Below are 21436 nucleotides of genomic sequence, written 5' to 3'. Positions count from 1 at the left end.
CCTACAGTGAGTTGAGTGTTTTTGGGTGAGTATCACTTTAACATTGTTCTTCTGAACACTCTTTTTATTCTTTTACTTAAAAAAAAAGATCCATGAGGTGCATAGTTGTCATTATGTAATACACAGTGCAGAAACCACACAGCAATGAGTGCTTAGCAACAAAACTACTGCCAAATAAATAAACAAGAACATTGTGAAAAAAAAAAGCTTTAATAAACTACACTTCATAGCTCTGAACCCCTTTGTTTTCTGTGAGCTGCGGACATCAATGTGAGTTTCGTGTGTTGGTACCGTGAGCGAAGCGGTGGACCCAGTAGTAGCCGAGGTCCACTCCCAGGAAGGTAAGCCACCAGGTCCAGGCAGAGTCCCAGGGCAGCTCCACCAGGTGATACCGGTCCCAGACATACATATAACCGGTCAGCTCACAGCCTCTCATAAACAACCTGAGGGAGGAACAGTATCACCATGTACATACAATACATTACAGTAGATGTGTTGTACAGTATGGAGTTCATCTTTGCTGCACATGAGGATATAGGATCAAATATAAAAATTTATTGCTCTAACCATCACTGAATCTCAAACGTAGTCATGAGACCACATTAGTTTTCCATTTCAAAGGCTACTTCTGTGGAAGTCAGCGGCGCCGCCAGAGATTTTGCCTTCTTTTAACCATTTTTTAGGACACAACCCTCACAATCCCAAAATCCACTGCATGTGATTTTTAAAGGTAATGATGATACGGTGCATCTTCTGTGGATCCTCTAATCACTCTTCAGTTATCTTCAGACTTCCTGTTGCTCACACCACATTATCCCATTAAAGATCCCCTCCAGACATGTGGTAAGATTTAAATAATAATTTGTGTCTGATATGTTTTTTTTCCACAAAGAAAAGTTCAATTACCTCACTCTTTAAAATCCTTAACATATCTACTCCTTCTCCCTCATGTAAAAATCCACTATCTATGAATATGCAACTATTTTCATTTCAGAAGTTCAACTGCTGGACACAAGATGTCTCCTACTTCACCGGCTTCATCAAGTTTCCACATCACACTTGTGTAAGTTGCATACTGGACCATGATTGACTCCAAACTAGCAAATCCTGCTCGTAGATACATTTGTTACACTGAGATTTAAGGTGAGCACAGAGAAACTTCCACCCATCAGCAGATGAAGACAAACTACACATAAATCATTCTGCACAGTGAGGCTCAAACATCTGACTGAAGGAACAATAAGCAAAACAGTTTCTTGAGTGGTAGGGGACTTTAATGAACCTGCCCGTTCCCATCAAATGTGATACTCTGAACTAAAGCGCACTTTAAATGGAGTTAAGATTAATAACACAATATGCATGATGATAAACATCTCTAGTAATGAAAAGAGAGAGTTTTTTTCCAATAAAAGAGTTTTTTTCCAAGCAGTACTACAGTCCTATTATATCATACAGTATGACCTATGACACTCACATCGGGAGTCTGGAGATCATTCCAGCAGATATGGAGGTGAGTCCATCACTGATGGTGACCACTGGGGCTCCTGTCTTCAGCACACCCACCACCAGCTCCAGCACCATCAGCCCTACAAAGAAAGGAGTGGCCTGCAAACACACACACACACACACACACACACACACACACACACACACACACACACACAGAAGGAATCATGATTCAGCACTGTTACAAACTGAGAAAACAAGATGGTTTCAAGTCCACTGTTGCCTTTAGCAGTTGTGTTGAGCATGAATATTTGTTTTGGCGGATGAGCTAAAGGCTTGCAGAGCTTTCATGTCTTGTGATCCATAATGTTTGTTTCACTGTACGAGGCTGGAGCAGCAGGACTAAAGCCACAATGTGCTGGCAGACTGGAGAGCATTTGTCAACAACAGATCTGCTCTGGAGGTGGAAGTCATCTCATTAGCTGAGTTAAATGTTAGTGAGTGGAGCTAACAAACCGATTTTTACTGATGTCAGGCTAAAGCCAAGCAAAATGAAACAATAATAAAGAGAGGAAGAAACTAGCAGAAATACATCTTGGCATAATCAGTAACTAGCTGCCAAAACTAGCCATAGTGACCTTTAGCTACCACATAAGAAAGTAAGCTGATCTTTCAAGAATGAATAAGTCTCAGAAGAAAAAAAGACTGTCAATTATATTCTCTTTATATTTTCCTCAGAGGTCTTCTGCTATGCAACTATGCCAGTTAGCTAACTTGTTCAAGAAGGTTGGAGCTTTTTGGCTCCGCCTGTTGGTTTTTCAATTCTTGAGGTATTTTTCTCATTTTTGAAACAAATGAATTGTTTTTAAAAAAAAATGATGGCCACATAACATGTTGCTGTCTTTTCAACCGCATCTTCATTATTTTAACTTTACCCGTATGCAGTGTAAGCTGCTCAATAGCCAGCAGTAAATTTAGGGCCAGCTTAGCCTTTTCTAGCCTACATTACCCGCCATTTTTACTGCCAGTTTGAAACGGCATATGGCTCTTAATACTATAGTACCCATGAGCCTCAGCTGTTGTTTCTATTGAGAGGAAGCCAGTCAGAGGCCTGAATCAGAATTAGCAAATTCAGATTGCTTCCTTGTTGCGTTTGGCTAGAAAATCATTCACCCCAACAGATTTAAACTGCTGAATGTATTTTCAGGTTTCAACAAAGCGTAGTCTTTAATTTGAAGGGTTAGCCGAGCTAACGTTAGCCTCGGCTCTCCATGTGGATCCAACTGGAGCACTGAGCCCTGGTTTGTTATTCAGGTTAAAGTGGGAAGAAGCAGCGGGGTGAAGTGGAGCCTGCGTAGGAAGCACCGGGACCGTGAGGGTGACACAGTCCATCGAGGGAAGCACAGTCAGGCGGCGGAGGGGAAGGCGACATATCGGCCTCTCATAATCGGCAGAATTCGCCATTTTAGAGCTTTTATCAGCCAATACCGATGACGTGCCGATAATATCGTGCATCCCTAATTATATGTGTAAGAATATGAAATTTAAAGCTGCAAATCAACAGTTCTTGAGGCTCCATTTCATAGTGAGTACAACAATACAGAGGAAATTGACCTCCGAGCCTCAGCACATTCTGTAGCAGCATTTCCCAATAATGCAGTAACCACTGGTTACCACCAGTTCTGGATGATTTGGAGGATGATTTTATTTAGTAATTGTATTAGTAATTAATTTGTGTTCTCCTTGTTAAATGAAGATGTTCCTCTTTATTGAACATAACTAGTGCTGCAAGGATTAGTCGATTAATCCATTAGTCGATCAACAGAAACTTAATTGGCAACTGTTTTGATAATCAAATAATCGTTTTAGTCATTTTTTTAAGCAAAAATACCAAAATATTTGCTGCTTTTACCATCTCAAATGAGATGATTTAATGCTTTTCTTTGTCATATATGGTATTAAACTGACATTTAAAGACATCACTCTTGACTAAGAAATTATAACAGACATTTTCACTATTTTCTGATTTTATAGACAAAACCATTAATTGATTAATCCAGAAAATAATCCTCAGAAAATCGATTATTAAAAATGAGCCGCTAGTTGCAGCCATAAATATAACAAATAGCAACTTCTAACACAAGCTGCATCAGTATGGCTCACATATGTGTGGTCCATAAACACAAACAAAGATGTTTTTCATCTCAATTAGCAGCTGGTTTTTGCACGAGATGCCACAAGAATTTCTTTTTAATAGGACCAACAAAAATTAACACGTTTAAAATTATACTTTCCAAATGTTTCAAAGAATGGATTACATTTTGTAACTAGTCATGACAAAACAAATGGCAAGCACTAACCAAACAGTCAGTGCCATGCTTCTATTTTCTAACTGCGCTGGAAACATGTAATAACCTCTTAATAGGTCTGTCAAACATGGAACAAATTAGTGAGGGACGGGGTTAGCAAACGGGTCACGACTGCGACTTGAGCAGCGTGTCAGCCCTGCTGGTTAGCTTTAGCTTGAAGGCACTCATTGACCAAGTGACTGCAGTCGTAACCGGGACACATGGCCCCGCCAAGAGCGAGGAATGAAGGGTGTGACGAGACCGCAGAGGAGCACATCTGCAGGTGGGGAGGGAGGAAGTGTGTGTGTGTGTGTGTTTGTATTCATGTGTGGATGGAAGTGAGAGTGAGCGTGCATACATGTGTGTGCATATCCACATGTGAATGCTCACACTTGCGCATGCAGGTGTGTGATGCATGTGCGTGTGTGTATGTGTGCACAAGCAGAGGCGAGAGCACCCCCAGGGACCTGCGATCACACGCAACGCTCCAACATCTGGCAGCAGACTGCAGAGCTGCAGCTAACAAATGGGCTCGCAGCGCAGGCAGACCTCCTCCAACCCCGCTGAGAGAGAGATTATCATTCTGGACACCGGCCTAAAACCTTCCCTCCTTTTTTTCTCTCCTGTCTAGCAGATAGTTTTACCTCTGCAGCCCTGCGTTCTTGACAGCCCAGGACAAAATTATTCAGCAGGTCAAGCTAGTTCTCATGCTGTGCGAGAAAGAAGACAGGGGAAAAACAAATTCTTCTTCTGCTCCTTCTTCCATTGTTGAATTTTGATGTAATTTCCCACCAGCTCTGCTTTTCTTCTGTTTCAGAGAGATATTTTAACGTCCCTTTTTGATCTTGCTCGCACTGAAAACGCGATCTTTTTAGAAATAAACTGAAAATCACACTAAAGAAACCCTATTTTTCACTGAAGCATACTCACATCCTTTGCGGACTGTTTGTTGTGGTATCTAATAATTTCATTTTATTTTTTCTGAATTTACATGGAACATGACATTTGTGGACCAGATGTCTGCATTTTCCCAAACAGCCTTTTTTTTTATAAGGTCACGGATGACTGATGTTGGCTAAAAACACGCAGCCTGACAATACACTTTTATCCCCACTGTCTAAAAAATTGTGTGTTTCCTTTCAAATCACTGGATAGCTGTGAGACCTGGCAACAACCCACAAAACCCATAATTCCAAACAACTCCAAAATTAGAAGATTGTGTTTTGTTTTGTGTAATTAATTTGGCCTGTTGGGATCAGAGAATAACAGTTGTGCAGAATAATTAATGACACATCACTAACTGTAAACAGTGCTGAGTCACAAACTTCTCACACACGCCCGTGCAAACTTTTATCACCATCAAGCCCTGCAGCAATAACAAATTTGTTTAATCACGTTTGGTAGTGGATTATAAGGACTCCTGCTGGGAGGGTAATTGTTCTCCTCCCATGATGTGCCCCATAAAAACCTCATAACAAACATGTGCTGTAAAACCTGCACCAGACATTCCCTATAATAAAAGGCCATTCAGACATTGTAAAGTGACAGCAAGCCGTGGAAGAAACCGCAAACTTTTTAGATTTACTTAAGTATTGTACTTAATAGTTTTGCGGTCTTACGCCGCTACGATTATCTCATGACTTAAGTTATAAGTTACTTAAACGCACCGGCATAACTGTGTTTTCATTCATAAGTAGAACTTTTTTTATGACACTAATTGATATGGGTACTTAGAGCAGGATATCAAAAGTACTGAAAGCTGATTGAATGGTTAAATATGTGCTCAGATTCCTAATCTTGTTTGCTTTTTCTTTGTCTGATATTTGTTGACTTAAATCACAGATGTAGACCGTGTCGACTGTATTTAATTTAGCCAAAGTTCTTGTACAGCTGATTGTGTTTACACCACATTTTACATTTTAGACATTTGGCTTCTTTTGTTAATTGAAAAAATTCTTCCATAGAAAAATATGTTTACAGTTAGAGTTAGATGAAAAAAAAAAGCTTTGTTTTGGCATCTGTAACCAAACTCAGCTGTTTCTATCACTAAAATTCCTCAGCAGGTAATTTGATCACCGAGAAAGCTAACTTCCGGATTAGCCCTCCGGCTAATGATTCAGTCGTGCGGCTTTTCCAAACTTTCGTAATGTGATCAGACCGAATGGATCAAATTCTGATAGTGTAACGAGTCATTTCCCGGAGGTTGTGACACTCAAAAAAATGTATCTGCTGATTTACAAGCATCTCTTTCACATTGTAAGTCTGTGGGAAAATGTCTTTTTGGGCCCAATAGCGTTACGTGACGTTGTAATTACATGGTTTGGCCACTATGTCAATTTGGCTACAAAGCCTGGCGCTCCTCCTGGGGGCTTGGGCCTACTAGCCTACTAGTAGATTCAGGAGGCTGTTAAGATCCATTTATTTCAGCGAGCCAATGTTGGTGGAGCCCAGTAAGCACAGAGGGCCTGTTATCAGGCATGTGCTGTCACATGACGGTCAAGTTTCTTTCTGCGTAAGCAAAAAAAAACAAAACAGCTGCTATTTCTTTTATTCTCAGTGGGAAATGCAAGATAAGATAGCTTTGGCATTAAAATGCGTTTTGATAACATTTCTAGCGAAAAATTTGCATTTTATTTTCATAATCTTAGTTCATTGAATGTATATAATGTGTAGTTTGATAGTTATTACAGAGATTCTTTCAGGTCTTTCTATCGTTGCTATGGTGGTTGCTATGGATGCTCAACCCATTATCACGGCAGTTCATAAAATAGTCACGAAATTTAATCTACAGATTATATAAAAAGATACAGAAAGACCTGAAAGAAAAATCTAAAATATTGCATTTCCCACTGAGAATAAGAGGAACGGCTTTGACTTTTTTTTTTTGTTTGTTTACATAGCAAGAAAACAGCAGTCATGTGACATCACATGCCTGATAACAGGCCTTCTGTACCTACTGGGCACCATCAACATTGGCTCACTGAACGGGTGATAACAGCATCCTGAACCTATTACTGGGTTAGTCTGTCTGTAGTCTGTATATTTGGGACAGATGTGTGATGATAACGTCTATTTAATAAGCTGATAACTGTCAAATCAGGTGATTTGATAATTAATTAATTGTTGAAGTCATTTTTTAAGCAAAAATGTTAAATATTTCTCTGGATCCAGTTTCTCCAATTTGAAGATTTGATGCTTTTTAAAAAAAAAAATCATTTTAAACTGAATATCTTTTGGACTGTTGGTCAAAACAAAACAAGACATATCAAGACATCACACTGAGAACTTTATTCTCTAACATTTTAAATACCAAACAATTAATCAAGGAAATAAACGGTAGCGTCATTGATAATGAAAATAATCATTAGTTATATCACTGTATGCCACTGTAACTGAGTTGCCGGGATAATTCACTTTCTTAATTAAATTCAAAGCTAATAACGATGACGCCAGATAACAGAAAACTTAAAAAGCTCCTTGCACCGACGCTGAGAGCTGGTGAATACTGTTTCTCTGGATAAACTGCCCTTTTTTGACCTAATTACATAATGACAACATCCTATGAACTTTGGAAAGAAAACTAGGTTAGATTATATAATTTTCTTATCCTGCATGGAAATGTGTAAACATTCAATCTAGAAATACAAAAATTTGTAATAAATAATTGATTAATCTGTCACCAGCAAGTTCATCATCTACTATGCAGTGGGAGGATTTGTTGCTTTTCTCTTTTTTATTTTATTGTAAACTCAATATATTTGGGTTTTGGACTGTTGGTCAGACAAAATAAGCAATTGGAGACGTCACGTTGGGAAACAACGACGGACACTTTTTCTAAATGTTTTGACATTTTGATACTAAAAATAATCATTTAGTTGATTAATCATTTAGTCAATCGACAAAAATTTACCACCAAATACTTTGGCAGTCGCTTTGAGTCATTTTTAAAGTAAAAAATACCACATTTCTCTAGTTCCAACTTCTTAAATGTGAATATTTTCTGTTTTTCTTTGATAGTAAACTGAGTATCTTCAGGTTATCGACTGTTGGTCGGGACAAAACAATACATTTGAGGTTGCGCCTTGGGCTTTGGCGAACACTGATCGACATTTTAAAGACCAAACGACTAATCGATTAATTGAGAAAATTATAATTGATAATGAAAACATTCATTACTTGCAGCCCTTATCTCCAAGTTTTTGAGATTTTCTCATGATTTTATGGGAGAGGATGTTCATTTTCATACCACCGTGATACTGAACATTCTTCACAATTATTTATTTATATGTCAACATTTGAATGAAGCTCTTTTGACTTGTATGTTGTATTTGTATATTATAATTGTTTATTTCTAATATGGTATTACTAGTTTTACTATAGCAGAGCCTCAGAGTTTTTATTGCACCACTATAAAGGTCACCTGAGGTGTCTCAGACAGGGTGAACTCATTTGACTTCACGTAATAAACCATCACACATATGAAATGTGACCGAGTGAGCGAGTGTGTACCCACCTGCTGCACATACTGAGGAACATCTTCCACTGTCTCAAACGATGATTCATTCGGTGTGAGCATGAAAAACAAGGACCGGACCCCCGTGGATACCGAACCGGGCTCCACAGCTGCAGCCATGGTGACAGCACCTCTCTGTTACCTGCCCAGGTAATGCGCTCAGACAAGGGACGCTCCTTTGAACCGTATCCCTCTTATTTCCACAGTAACACCCTTGTTTTTCCTCTGTGGCAAGTTAAGTAGGTCAGTTGCAAAATGCAGAGCGTGTCAGCAGATGAGCAAACTTCTCACACACAGGAAACCGAGTCCGTGACAGTGTAACCGGCTGCAGGATACAGTTACTGTGACCAGTTACCTACTAATCCCTCATTTATAGACGGCGAAGTTTACCTTTGGTCAGGGGTGATACTTCAAGGTGTCGCATTCGTCCCCCTTATCTCGCGAGAGTTTCTGCTTTTGGCAGCAGCTCGTGTCGCCTCCAGTTCAGGAATGCTGCAGGTATTTGCAGAGTGCAGAGTTTCCTTGCAAGCAAAGTCAGGTTATCCATCGGGCTTTGCTTGTGTAGTGTTCATTTTTTAAAACGATTTAAATGTAAAACGTGCTTCTTTAATGTCAAAAGAGTATAAAGTGGCCTACTCAACAGGGCCGTAGCAGGATTTTAGAAATGGAAAGTTCCCCTGGCCCCCGTCCACCACCCACAGGATTTTTTTTTTTTTTCTCATTTTGACCAGAAACTAAAATAAGGTCTGTATTTCTCTCTTTTTTTAATTAGCCTATTTGAAATGTTCACATTTTATTCATCTTTAAATGCCTATAAAATTTTATTTCACAACTGAAATAATGAATAAAAGAATACATAAAAGTCACCAAATTGAAATCAAGTATTTATTTTTTTATTTTATTTTATTTTATTTTTTAAGATTGTTGGGGACATTTCTGCCTTTATTTGACAGTGACTAGTGAAGAGGCAGACAGGAAACAAGGCGAGAGGCAATTAGTTTATAAAATATTCACTTAGTGGTTATTTTTTATTGCACTGTAAACTAGCTATATATATATATATATATATATATATATATATATATATATATATATATACATATATATATATATGTAGTATATATATATGTGTGTGTGTGTGTGTTGGATTGGATTCAGAGAGTTTAAAGGTACATTAGGTCAGTGTTAGAGAATGGATGTCACCTGTTAGATGACTCAGTAGATTTATGATGGCAGCCCTGGTAGCCGAGTGGTTTACAGTGCATGCCACATAACCACAACGCCCCTGGTTCAGCTCCGGCCAGGGACCTTTGTTGCATGTCATGCCCCACAATCTTTCCATCTTTCCTGTCTCCCTATCTACTATCAGCTGTCAATAAAGACAGGAAATGCCCATATGTATGTGTGTGTGTGTGTTTATATATATATATATATATATGATTTGTGATTGCACAGCCTATGTATTAATGTTCAGCTTGATGTATTTATAATACATCAGGACCATATACTGACTCTGGAGTGAAATTAAAGCAGGACCATTTAAATGGACATAATAAGCTAAATGTGCTTCCTTATTTGTTTTTCTTGTTTTTTGTTTTTTTTACAGGACACGACAGGCAATTATGACAGTTATTATTCTCTACTTTCATATTTATTCTGAATGTATGATTTGTCTATATAGTCGTCTTTATAATTGTTTTTTCTCAGGATGATTTACGTGATTCATGCTTTACATTTGACTGAGAGCTGCAAAGATTAATGAACTAGTCAATCAGCAGAAAATTAATCGCCAACTGTTTTGATAATTGACTATCGTTTTGAGACATTTTTTTAAGAAAAATGTCCACATTCTCATTAGTTGCAGCCCTAGTATTATATCATATATGGTCTTAAGTTTTTTTTTCTATTTTTGTCCTTTACATCGGGGCATGTCTTGTCCCCTATGTGGGAGTATCAGACAATGTTACCCAGCTCTGTTCTGACTGGTTATCTGAGAATAGACTGACTCTCAATCATGCAGATCACCACCATCTGAGTGATTAATGTGTTTTGTGGTTGCTCCGCTTTGTGACGCCTGTTTGACAATGTCTGACGGAAATCGCTGTTAGAGCGAAACATTGCTCTGTTGAATATCAGCGCAGCGTGTTTGACTTTTGCCTTCAGGTGAAGTAGCGAGACCGCATTCGGAGTGTGATGTGACTCATATATGAGCAAGTTTATAGTCAGCGGTAACTGAGCTGATACTGTTGATATTCTGCCCAATGTAGATTATCAAGGCCCAGTGGAAGAGGTGAGTGTCCTCCATACTTGTGAATAATTTGCACTGAATTACAGCTGCAGTGTAAAATAAAACTGGATCACATTCATCCTGTGGGTTGCTTTTGAGTGGGAAAAGAAAAAAGAAAAAAAAGAAAACCTCACATGCCGTGTGAGGTGCCTCTTCAACAAATTAGAATGCACAATCACAATGTGGTGAAAGATGAGATCAAGTCATGAAATTATTTTCAACTGGATTTTGTAACAGAATCCGATCCTTTGCGGGTTCTCGCTCAGAGTCTTGGCAGGAGTCCCGACCCTGCCCCGAGGCAAAGGTGAATTTAGCATGCACCCCCATCACCAGCTTTCTACACTCCCTGCAATGTTTAATTCATTTCAGCTTAGCTTCACTGAGCACACATGCATACATCACCCTGCATTCAAATGAATGGAAAGAAGTTCATAAGAAGTTCCTTTTACCACTGGTTAAATTTTATTCAATTTGCAACTGTCCCTGAAAAGATTTAATAAAAGACTTATTTCAGGTTTCAGATTTTGTTTACAAAATGTCATCTCCAGGCAGAAAAAAGTGTTGACTTACGAATTGTCAGTGTTTATTATAGTGTATTGCTGTTAAGGTAAGAAAATACTGAGGATTATTTACAGATCATTTATATTAGCTAGGCAAATTTGATTTCCTGGCACTTGATTTGATCAATAACTCAATTACATCATAATGTACATTTTATACAGTAGGGGTGCAGACTGTATGTTCAACAGTGCAAATCAAAGCCTTAGCCTGCTTCTCTCAAGGCACACAACATGGAATGTTTACAACACTTATGATTTCCAAAATTTACTGCAATATTCAGTGAATTTCTGTAGCCAAAACATCACATTTCAATAGTCATAATATTCTTTTTTTTTTGGCTTTTATCAAGGACATTTTTAACCAATGGCACTTTGAAATATGTCAACATCTTCCTTTATGTGCTCAGTTCTTTAAAATTTACATTTTTTGCCTGCATGATGACTGCATTCTCTAACACACGTCATTCCTCTGTACATTTGTACACTTATTTAGCATCGTTGTATGACGATGGCAAATCAGCAAACAGCAGTCCTTCTAAGGACGGTCCTGAGGCAGAGGCAGGGCCAATACTCTGAGGGGGGCGGGGATGGTTGTGTGTGCATCATAAGTGAGCGTGCTCGGAGCTCTGGTCGCTGTCGTGACTGTCCTCGTTGGCTAAGGAGTCCGTCGAGTGGTGGAGCGCTGCGATGCCAGAGAACTCTGACGGCAGCAATGTCCCCTTTTTCACATTCACCAGTTCTTTCTCTCGAGCTGCGGCCCCCTGCTGGCCTCCTTTCACTCTTTTCCACTTCATCCTCCTGTTCTGGAACCACACCTTCACCTACGGGGCGAGGGAGACAGAAAAATGTCAAATCCATTGCTCATACGGAGGGAGCGAACAGTCACAAAAACAATCAAAAAGCAATTAGTATACCTTACTGCTTGACAGCTACTTTTTCTAAAAGTTTGGCAGCTATTCCTACAGCAGCAATTACTTGTGGATGGACTGTTCCATCTGCTGCTTGGCGTCTACCTAATTTTCCCTGACTCAACAGCCTCAACCGTATTTACGTCTCTCAGATTGATGATTAAGCTGTTGCTTAAAACGGTTTACACGTCAAGTAGCAAAGGCTTCCTGAGTGTCGACACATGAGGGGAGGGGGAGGAGGAGGAGGGGGGGGGGGAGGCCAGGCTCACTCTTGTCACGCTGGACGGGGTGAGTTTATTTTTGGGGAGTGTCATTCTGCGGGGACCGAGCGGTCACATGGTCAGGAAGTTAGTTGACAGCACAAACGTTTGTCTTAAACGTCAGGGGCATACGCCGTGCTGGGTATCACCTCAGATTCTTTACAAGCCTTGGGGGACTTTTTTCTGAGAGCAGGAGAGGGGAGGGAACTCTTGCAAAGGATCGCTTATTTATGCCAAGCTTTTAATGTCAAACCAAACATGTGATCCCCAGGGCTTACGTGCACACACACACACACTCAAACACCCACTCTGTGCTTGCACCACCTCAACACTACTCTGTCATAAACGCTCACAGTTTGCTGAAAACATGACAAAGCTTTTGACCTCAATGTCCATTTTTAGCATTGATATGCCAGAGGAATGGCTGACACATTGGCTCATTTAGCATGCATGCAACACTAATGTGCAGTTTGACACCTTCACTTTTACAGGATGAACTATAACTATGATCTCTCTGAGAAACTCTGATAATGAAATGCATGTTTAAAGGAACCCAGCGAGCTCTGATTTGGTGGTTAAATTGTTGAAACTTGGCTAGTTAAAAAGTTTCATAAAACATTCGGGTTAACCTACTAAAAAACTATAAAATGTGGCCCAATTCTAATCTAGACATGTGAAAATGAATGGTTACAGTGATAAGTTCATCCAAAAATGTCAATACAGTCCATTTCTTTTCTCCTTCATTCTGCTACAAACTCATTGAAAGACGCAGGAACTCCAAACCTACAACAACGTAGGCCCTGTAGCTGCACTCCCCCTCTGCCATCTTTGAAAATATTCCAGGTCTCACGGTCTACAAAGACATAAAACATCCATCAAATTTCTCCAAACAGCTCACGCAGCATAAATCAAGTGCCGTGGCCAACTGATTGTATTGCCAATATTTACCTCAATATCTCCTGCTGTATATTTTCCCTGACAAAACTGAGGTCACACACAACTTATGTTGCATGAGCTGAAGAAATTTCATGCACATTTTATGCTGCTTGGAGCTTCAAAAAGATTAATTGCAACAGTCTGGGAGAAAGCTGAAGTGGAATTTTTGTGGCAAACTCTGTGCTTGGTGGCCTGTGGAGTTAAATTAAGTTTGGCCTGACGTGCTGTTGTTAAGAACTATCCCTTCAAAGTTTTCTGCACCTTTGTAATATGAGGGAAAAGCAGAGGGTTAGTGAGACAATTTATGATACATTTGTCACTTTTTGTGCCACAGTTTCCAGTTGCTTTCAGACAGATTCCCCTAGATGGACACTTTTATCTGAAGCCCCTAACCCCTAGTACCACGGGTGCATATACTTTACATTTTTAGCATGTGTGTCACCGGTAGAGACTGAACGCCAAACTCTGACAACATTACTGCTCTTCTCAACTAACTGAGCCACAGCAAAATGATGTACAGTCTACTAAAACTATAGCCAGAGAGCTATTAATGACATGTTGATATCAAATGTTTATGTGATAATCTTGCAACAATCTGAGACACTGCTGATGGAGACCTTTCTCACTGGCTGACATTTTAATATGTGATACCAGGTAACTAATAGTATTAAAGTCCCCCTCCAGTCAAAAATGTGTTTTGCTTATTGTTGCTGCATGTTTGAGCTTCACTGTGCAGAGTTTGACACTAAAAGGCTGTTTTCACATTCATTCATCTGCTGAAAGGGGGGGAGGAAAGTTTCTCTGTGCTCTCTTTAAATCAAGCTGTGTACCCATGAGCATGATCTGTGACATCACAACCAGTTTGGAGCCAATCGCGCCAATCGAAGTGTGACGTGGAAACATGAAGCCTCCGGTGCACGTGCACTGAGAATGGACTTTTCAGTGAAGTAGGAGACATCTTGTGTCCAGCAGTTCAACTTTTGAAATGAAAAATATGTGCATATTCATAGAGTCAGGATTTTTCAATGAAGGAGAAAGAGTAGATGTCATTTTTTAAGATTTAAAGGTGCAGTGTGTAAGATTTAGTGGCATCTAGCGGAACAGACTTGGCAGAAATGGAATATAATATTCATAAATGTGTTTTAAATAGTGTATAGTCAGCTGAAAATAAGAATCATTGTGTTTCTGTTACCGTAGAATGAGCCCTTTATATCTACAGAGGGAGCGGGTCCTCTTCTATGGAGCCCGCCATGTTTCTACAGTAGCCCAGAACGGACAAACCAAACACTGGCTCTAGAGAGGGCTTTTCACAGTTTTTGCAAGTTTCACGACCACTGTAGGTTTTCCTACGCACTTGGAAGGGGGAGGAGAGGGGGAAAGGATATTCAGTTGGTGGCAACGTGCAACCTCACCGCTAGATGCTACTAAATCCTACACACTGGTCCTTTAACGCATTTATTTAACTTTTTTTTTTTTGGAAAAACCATATTAGACACAAATTATTATTCAAAAGAGTCTTTTAAATATCTTAAAACATGAGGACAGATGGTCTTTAACGTTGGCTCTGTTCCATTTAGGTGTCGCCGTGAGCTGTGAACCAGCATCCAGGGCCCAGATGTTATTAGTTCCACCTGATTTTTTGACAAATCTAAACGTCCACAATGAGAAAGGTTAGGCCCTCAGGCTCATCAGCAAATGTGATGTTTGTTATTTTACATGTACTTGTCTCATGCAATCATTCATACTTTTTAATGTAGCATGACGTGAGAATCATAAACCTCCTCATACTCATGAACACATTCTACACAAGGCTCATGTATGCACATCTTCAGGATCTCACCATCTATCACCAGAAAACTCTATACTCCTTTCTCACTCCAGTCTGTTCTATACATTCAATCTCACACTGCAAAATATCACTGGCAAGGTGTCAACTAGGTGTGACTTACAGCTTCCAAACGGGTGTCAGAGAACAACAGGCTGTTCGCTGTTTCCTTCCCCCCTAACCATTTGTCTCCTGTTATTTATTTCATGTGCCTGAATTTTACAGCAACCAGCCCACGCTCAGAGACCAATTTGTGCTTGCAAGGGTAGTGGGAGAGAGGAAGTGACTTGCTAGACAGCACTTCCTTCAACCCGTCTCCCTGCCTTGACTGTGGCCGGCCTGAAAGAATACACAGGAACATCTGGAATATGATAGTCCCGTCACACAGCCACATCTGGAGCACAATAGCCCTTGCTCCGAAGTTTCAAAAACACAGTAGCAAGCCTGAAAAGCCTCTTCGTCGTCCTGAGGCCACCTCTGTTTTCACAACATGGCATTAATGTGCTAATGGCGGGTTCAATAATGTCTGAACCCGGGGGGAAACGAGCAGCAGCAGCAGGGTAGGAACATACTTGTCTTTCGGTGAGGTCGAGGTTGACAGCGATCTCGTAGCGCCTTAGTCTGGTTAGGTAGTTGTGGTGGGCAAACTCAGCCTCCAACTCTCGGATCTGCTCCTTGGTGAACGCCGTCCTCTCCTTCCTGGGCTTGCTGCTCACGTCTGACTTGTAATTCCCGTCCTGGGACTCTGAAACGAAACACAACACAAGTTTCTGTTTCTGCTCAGGGCAGATTTATATTTAACAAAAAATAAAAATGAAATGAATGTTAAGCGGCAGGTGCAAATCTACCAGGGGGAAGAAAAGAGGCCAGGTAAGAGAAAAATGGGAGCTGTCAATCACTCTTTATTATTCAGTCGTTGTTTATGAACACTTTAGGTGGCTGGAAAGACTCACGCGCAGCTACACATGTGTCAGACTGTGGCAGCTGTGCGGTTACAATAGGCTGGCTCTGATTCTGTCAACATGGGTTTCATTTGTATTACTCTTAAAGGAATCCACTTCTACAATCTTATTTCTTAAATATGGAACAAAAGAGCTTTTGCAGGATACATAAAATATATTTTCTCTTTTTTTTTTGGACTTCAAAGCATAAAGGCATCGCCTCATTTGGTGGCATAATCTGCCCAAAATTGTAGCTTTGTCTCCTTTGATTCAAAATGTCTTAGCAGATATAAGAATGCCAGAATGCTAAGTCACAAGATTAACATTTCTGAAAATTGGAAAATTGTAGTTAAAGGTTACCTGATAATATCATGCAAAGCAGGCTGTGGAAAAATAGTTTTTGTGACCGTTAAATGCAAGCATTTTGCAACCGATTAACATGTGGAATATGCAGTGCATATGTGAAAAATACAAAATAAAAAAAACCCCAGAACGTGTTATCTCCACTTCAACCCAGAAAATACTTTTTGTTGTGGTATCTCCACAAAACTTTCCGAAGCAAACATGTACGGTTAATTTGCCCTCCAAAACTTTCCTATTGTGTGCAGCCTTTGTGGTTTCTCTGTTGGACATGCTTCAGTTGCACATTGCACTTGAAGGCAGCAGTGATTGCATGCTAATTCATCTGCGGTCCTGTTTTGTAGTGTGTGTTAATCCAGCAGGCCTGCGTCAAGCCACACTGTAAATAAATCCTGCAGCTCAGAGCCAGACTCACAAAGGGTGCGAAGCCTGAAGCCACGTCAGAGGAGAAACTATCTCTTCACCTACATTAAGAGTCTCTCCAGAGGGACTCCTGTTGGCTCTGTTTTTTCTGTCAGAAAGAGGATCTTCCTTCTAATTAAGTGTATATTTTTTTTTTGCAGAACTAAATAACTCCCTTGAGAGGTTAAAGAGAAGATGAGGGGTAAACTGAAACTGCTCTACAAAAGTTATATTTGTATGGCACTTGCACAGTTTTCGAGCCAAGGACAAACAACATAGATATATAAACTGCAAGAAGTCCTGCAAGAGTTTTATGAAATGAAACAGATCATTGCTTGACCCACAGCCTGTGTCCGGCTCCCCCTTGACCTTGCCTTTCCCTCCCTGTAATTTCAAACCGAGCGCTCCAAACAGTGTGTGGCTGATTGAAGCGGGCCTTCAGACGCATTTATCCACTCTCTCTCTGGTAAACACAGACATTGTGTAAAGAGAAATAAAAGAATAACACAACCAGCTGCTTCAGACCAGCAGGCCTGGAGTTAAAACGAGCGTCAGGCTTTTATGACACAGCCACTACACCACAGCAATTAGGTCCCCGCTGTAACTTTCATCTCTCCACAAAAAAGGAGGAATAATATGAGAAAAATACACGCACCCAGACGGAGCACATCGTTTAGGGTTCCCAAGTGAACTGAGCTCAGGTCAGGAGGGACCCTCTCAAAAAATAATGTCTTCTTCTTTTCAAAAGCTGGAATGTTGATTTTTTTTTTTTTTTTTTTTTTTTTGACGGAAAAATGTGTGTTCGTTGTTTTCCCTCAGTGAAAGTTGTGATTTTTTCATTTTCCTCTGGTGAAATAATGTTACAGCAGCACACACAAGAATGAAGTCAAATGCACAAACACACATCCGCAGTGTTTTTCTTAAAGCTTCTTCAAGGAAAAAAAAGCGTCTGCCAGCGAGAGGCACCTCGCTCCTCCTTTTTACAACACTGCCTCAACAAAATAAGACTTCATGCACCTTTTATTGTTCCACATAGAAAATCTAGTAACTTTTTAAAAGAAAGACCACTCCCTTAACAGAGCTTGTCTATGCAAATATAACCCAGAAACTCAAGCAAAGTGCACCAACCGTCACAAAAACTCTCCGGCTTGCCCACAAAAAAAATGAACAGGTTCTCCAGAAACCAGACACCCGAAATACCAAGGAGCTGGCTCATCTCATTAGCCGACCCTGCGGCCTTCCTTGAGGAAACAATCACAACCGAGTATTAGACACAGAAAGTCGAGATGCTTCATATTTGAGAGAAAAAGGTAAACCTAGCATGGAAATGAGCTCTCAGGTTCTGTTTTTGTTTCTGTATCTAAATTCAGGTTTCGTTCAAATTTCTGGTCCAGATGGTGAAACCTAATCAGGCGTCTATCTCATGCAACTGGCAGTGGTGTGATATTTAGACAGCTGATTGAGTCAGCAACCTAGTTAGCCCCAATAATCAGTGTGATTGGTGTTAGCATGGAGAAAATACACGGCACATGTAATGAGTATGCAGTGACTATTGTTACAGGGGAAGTGGGATTTGGGCGCTGGGGCTCAGTTTCCAAATGGTTTGACAAAGGAGGAAAGGAAATAGGAGGTGGTTTGTTGAATTTGTGGATTAAATATACAATTGCAACGTGTCGCATGTGGATAACAGGACGTTTAGCACTGTAAAAGTGAAAAGTAAGCCATCCGGGATCTTGAAAACTCGGTCATGTTACGTAAAATTTGGCATATTCCATGTGGCAGCACAAAACTATGACGTGAAGTTCCTGCTAAATCAGTGTGTGCTGATTCTAGTATTTGGTATAATAGCCTAAATGATTACAAATGCATGTTTTAAGTGGCATCCTCTGTCTATTAATTACAGTCAGTCATGTCATATTTTGCACACTTGACTTCTCTAAACTGGCTGCAAACAGGTCGCCTGTCAGAGGGACTAGACGCTCTCTGAAGTGACCAGCAGCATCCTGAGCGAAAACGAATCACACGCGTGTAGATGATACTCCGTGCATACAAAGAGGCCTTTAAAAGGCTGCAGGATCGGCGCTGAGGGCCCACAATCCTCAAATGGACACAGAGAACAGCCAGCACACTTTCCCTGGAAAACTTAGAACTCTCACTAATATCACGTTGCCTGCGAGAACTCTGGCGACCCGACCTCGGCAGTTTGTCACGCGGTGATTGATTATTGTGGTGACTGCAGGTTGGAAATGTTCTGCAGGTCATCAGGGAGGTGTTACCTATTTGAGTACAGTCCTAAAAGAGGGATTTGTGTATAAATGCGCAAAGAAAGATGTTTTTCTAAATCTCAGTTCCAGTCTCATTTTTATCTGTTATTGATAATATGCTGGTTGTATAATTCAGGGGCTGTGCACCTATTTAGAGACAATGTAAAGCTTTAAATACAGTTGAGCAATTCATATTATCTTAAAAAAAGCTTTGCAAAATGGTCAGCAATTGTAAAGGTCAGGACTCCTGCAGCCGCTTTGAGGTGCTGTGTGACAAATTTTACAAAATCACAAATTTTTTTACAACAAAAAAAGTGTCTTTGAAGGTCACAGCGCTCGTATACGTTACTGTACAGCACAGTATTTCTGTTAATTATGTATATATATGAATATGAATCTGTTTGATGAATCTGTCTGACTGGTACTTTAGAGCAGCATGTAATAATTCCATTTTTTATTTGAGATTTAAAATATATTTTTTTTAAAAAGAACAATAAAATATTCCACTTACGTGTTGAGCTTTCATGTTGATTTAAATAAGATTGCAGATTAAATTAATATTGCATTCTTTGAAATTCACATCAGCAATCAGTACATTTGAACTGAGCACTGATAACATCACACATGACTCACTGATTACTTCTATTTTATCCATTTTATTTTGTCAGAATCGACTGTAATTTATTTTAACTACGATACCGAGACAAAATCCTCAAATCACTGCTGGCAACCTGAAAAGCCTCAACGTCTGACGGGGGTGTTTAGTGTGGCATGCGGTGCTGCTGTAGTCATTTACAGTCCGTGACATTAATTCTTTACTGTCTGCCTTATTTTCTACCCTCTGAAAGAGTGTCGCAATAAACCAGATGTGATTTTTAAGCAAAACGTGCTAGTAGTCAGACGTGCCCACAGAGTTATGATGTGGCCTTTTGCTCCACGCTTCAGCCTGCCTACTGCAACAGCCACGCTGCACGTCAGCCGACACCTACAAAGTGCTTTCCTGACAGTTTTTTTGTTTTTCTATCAGAGCTGCGAGAATAAAAAAAAAGAAGAGCAGTTATGTGCTGCTGAAATATTTAAAATGACAAGTACAAATGCTTTTGTTATTCTTGAGTTCTGCCTGGAATTTCTTATAATGCTGATATTTATCTAACATAAATAAACTGACATGCTGGCAATGTTTCCAAAGACTTTTACGTTAGGTCTTTGCTTGTACAAAGTGTCAAAAACAACTTATTTATTATTAATAGTAGAAAATCTGAGGGGTAAAATCTCAGCTGTTTTAAAAAACTGAAGGAAAGAAACTCTGATCTCTTTGCTTCTCTTACCTGAACTGTCACTTTTCCTCTTGCTGTTCCTCTTCTCAGCCTCAGCAGGTGACAGAGTCTGTCTGCCAAAGTCTGCAGGCACACAGGAGGCCCCTGTAGGGGTGCTGCCGCTGACCAGACTCGGGGTGCTGGCACACATGCTGGGCCCACCAGGGTGGCCCAGATCCGGGGGTGTGGGCCCGCTGTCGTGGGATGAGTGGGAGTGCGGGTGGCAAAGGTTGTGGCGCGTGCTGCCAGGTGATGGCATCTGTGGGATATGCCAAGCTGCATGGTGCTGAGGCGGGTGGTGATGCTGCTGGGAGGGCAGGTGGCCGCGGTGGGGGTGGTGGTGGTGCTGCCCGGAGAACACGCCGTCATCGGCCGGGTAGCTGGAGATGATACAGGGCGAGGGTGAGGAAGTAGAGGAGGAGGAGGATGAAGAGGCCAGGTCAGGGTAGGAGACGTGGTCCGAGCGTCCGTGCAGAGTCAGGGGAGACTGGGTGAAGGCGGGATGCAGGGCCTGTGCCGGGGCGTGAGGGCTCCGCAGGCAGCCGAACAGTGTGTGATCCATTTCGTGCAAACACACACGGCCCTCCAGGAAAGGTGAGAAGGGCAAGTAAAGAGGGTAAAGTTACTAAATCAACCAAAAACAAAAAGATCACAAGCACATATCCAAGATGCTTCTCTCTTTTTCCCGTGACTATTCCAAAACTTTTTCCTTCAGTTAAAAAAAAATTCAAATAGTCAGAGAAAAGTAAAGTGTGTTTTGAAATTGGTGTCCTGTGGTAATCCGGAGCATGCGGCCAGTTGCCAGGCTGTACAGGATAAACAGTTAGCCCAGGATATGCTGCAGTAGAGCCTCTCAGATGTCAAGAGGAACAGGGGACTGGAGCTCGAGGCTGGGAGCAGAAGGAGGTTCCTAGGAACTGCAGAACGAGGGGAGCCGGCGGAGGGGATGTTATAAATAGGGTGTAACGTGAGAGGGAGGCTGGGTCACAGACTGCATACGCGCCACTGACCACATACATATGATCACCCTCCAAAAAGCACAGCACAATAAATCTGTACTATTAAAATGG

The 21436-nt window shown here is 40.7% G+C and overlaps 2 protein-coding genes across 2 annotated transcripts in view; both read right to left on the bottom strand.

Moving 5' to 3' along the window:
• Positions 1 to 9209, bottom strand: part of agmo (alkylglycerol monooxygenase) — a 56949-nt gene extending 47740 nt beyond the window's left edge. The window contains exons 1-3 of the mRNA XM_067600625.1: positions 8308 to 9209; positions 1475 to 1605; positions 292 to 443 (exon numbers count right to left, since the gene is read on the bottom strand). Coding sequence (XP_067456726.1) covers positions 292 to 443; positions 1475 to 1605; positions 8308 to 8427 — 403 coding nt within the window. The 5' untranslated portion in view covers positions 8428 to 9209. The remainder of the gene's footprint in view (positions 1 to 291; positions 444 to 1474; positions 1606 to 8307) is intronic.
• Positions 9210 to 11033: 1824 nt separating this feature from the next.
• meox2a (mesenchyme homeobox 2a) lies at positions 11034 to 21399 on the bottom strand. Its single transcript, XM_067600624.1, has 3 exons — positions 20379 to 21399; positions 15656 to 15828; positions 11034 to 11975 (listed from the first exon to the last, which is right to left on the bottom strand). Exons 1-3 carry the CDS (start codon positions 20926 to 20928, stop codon positions 11757 to 11759), a joined length of 942 nt encoding a protein of 313 aa, XP_067456725.1. The 5' UTR covers positions 20929 to 21399; the 3' UTR covers positions 11034 to 11756.
• Between the last annotated feature and the right edge of the window lie 37 nt (positions 21400 to 21436).

Source organism: Thunnus thynnus, chromosome 10 (genome assembly GCF_963924715.1).
Source record: "Thunnus thynnus chromosome 10, fThuThy2.1, whole genome shotgun sequence".
Taxonomy (NCBI): domain Eukaryota; kingdom Metazoa; phylum Chordata; class Actinopteri; order Scombriformes; family Scombridae; genus Thunnus; species Thunnus thynnus.
Note: the sequence above shows the minus strand (reverse complement) of the source record. Positions and strands in the feature narration are given on the sequence as shown.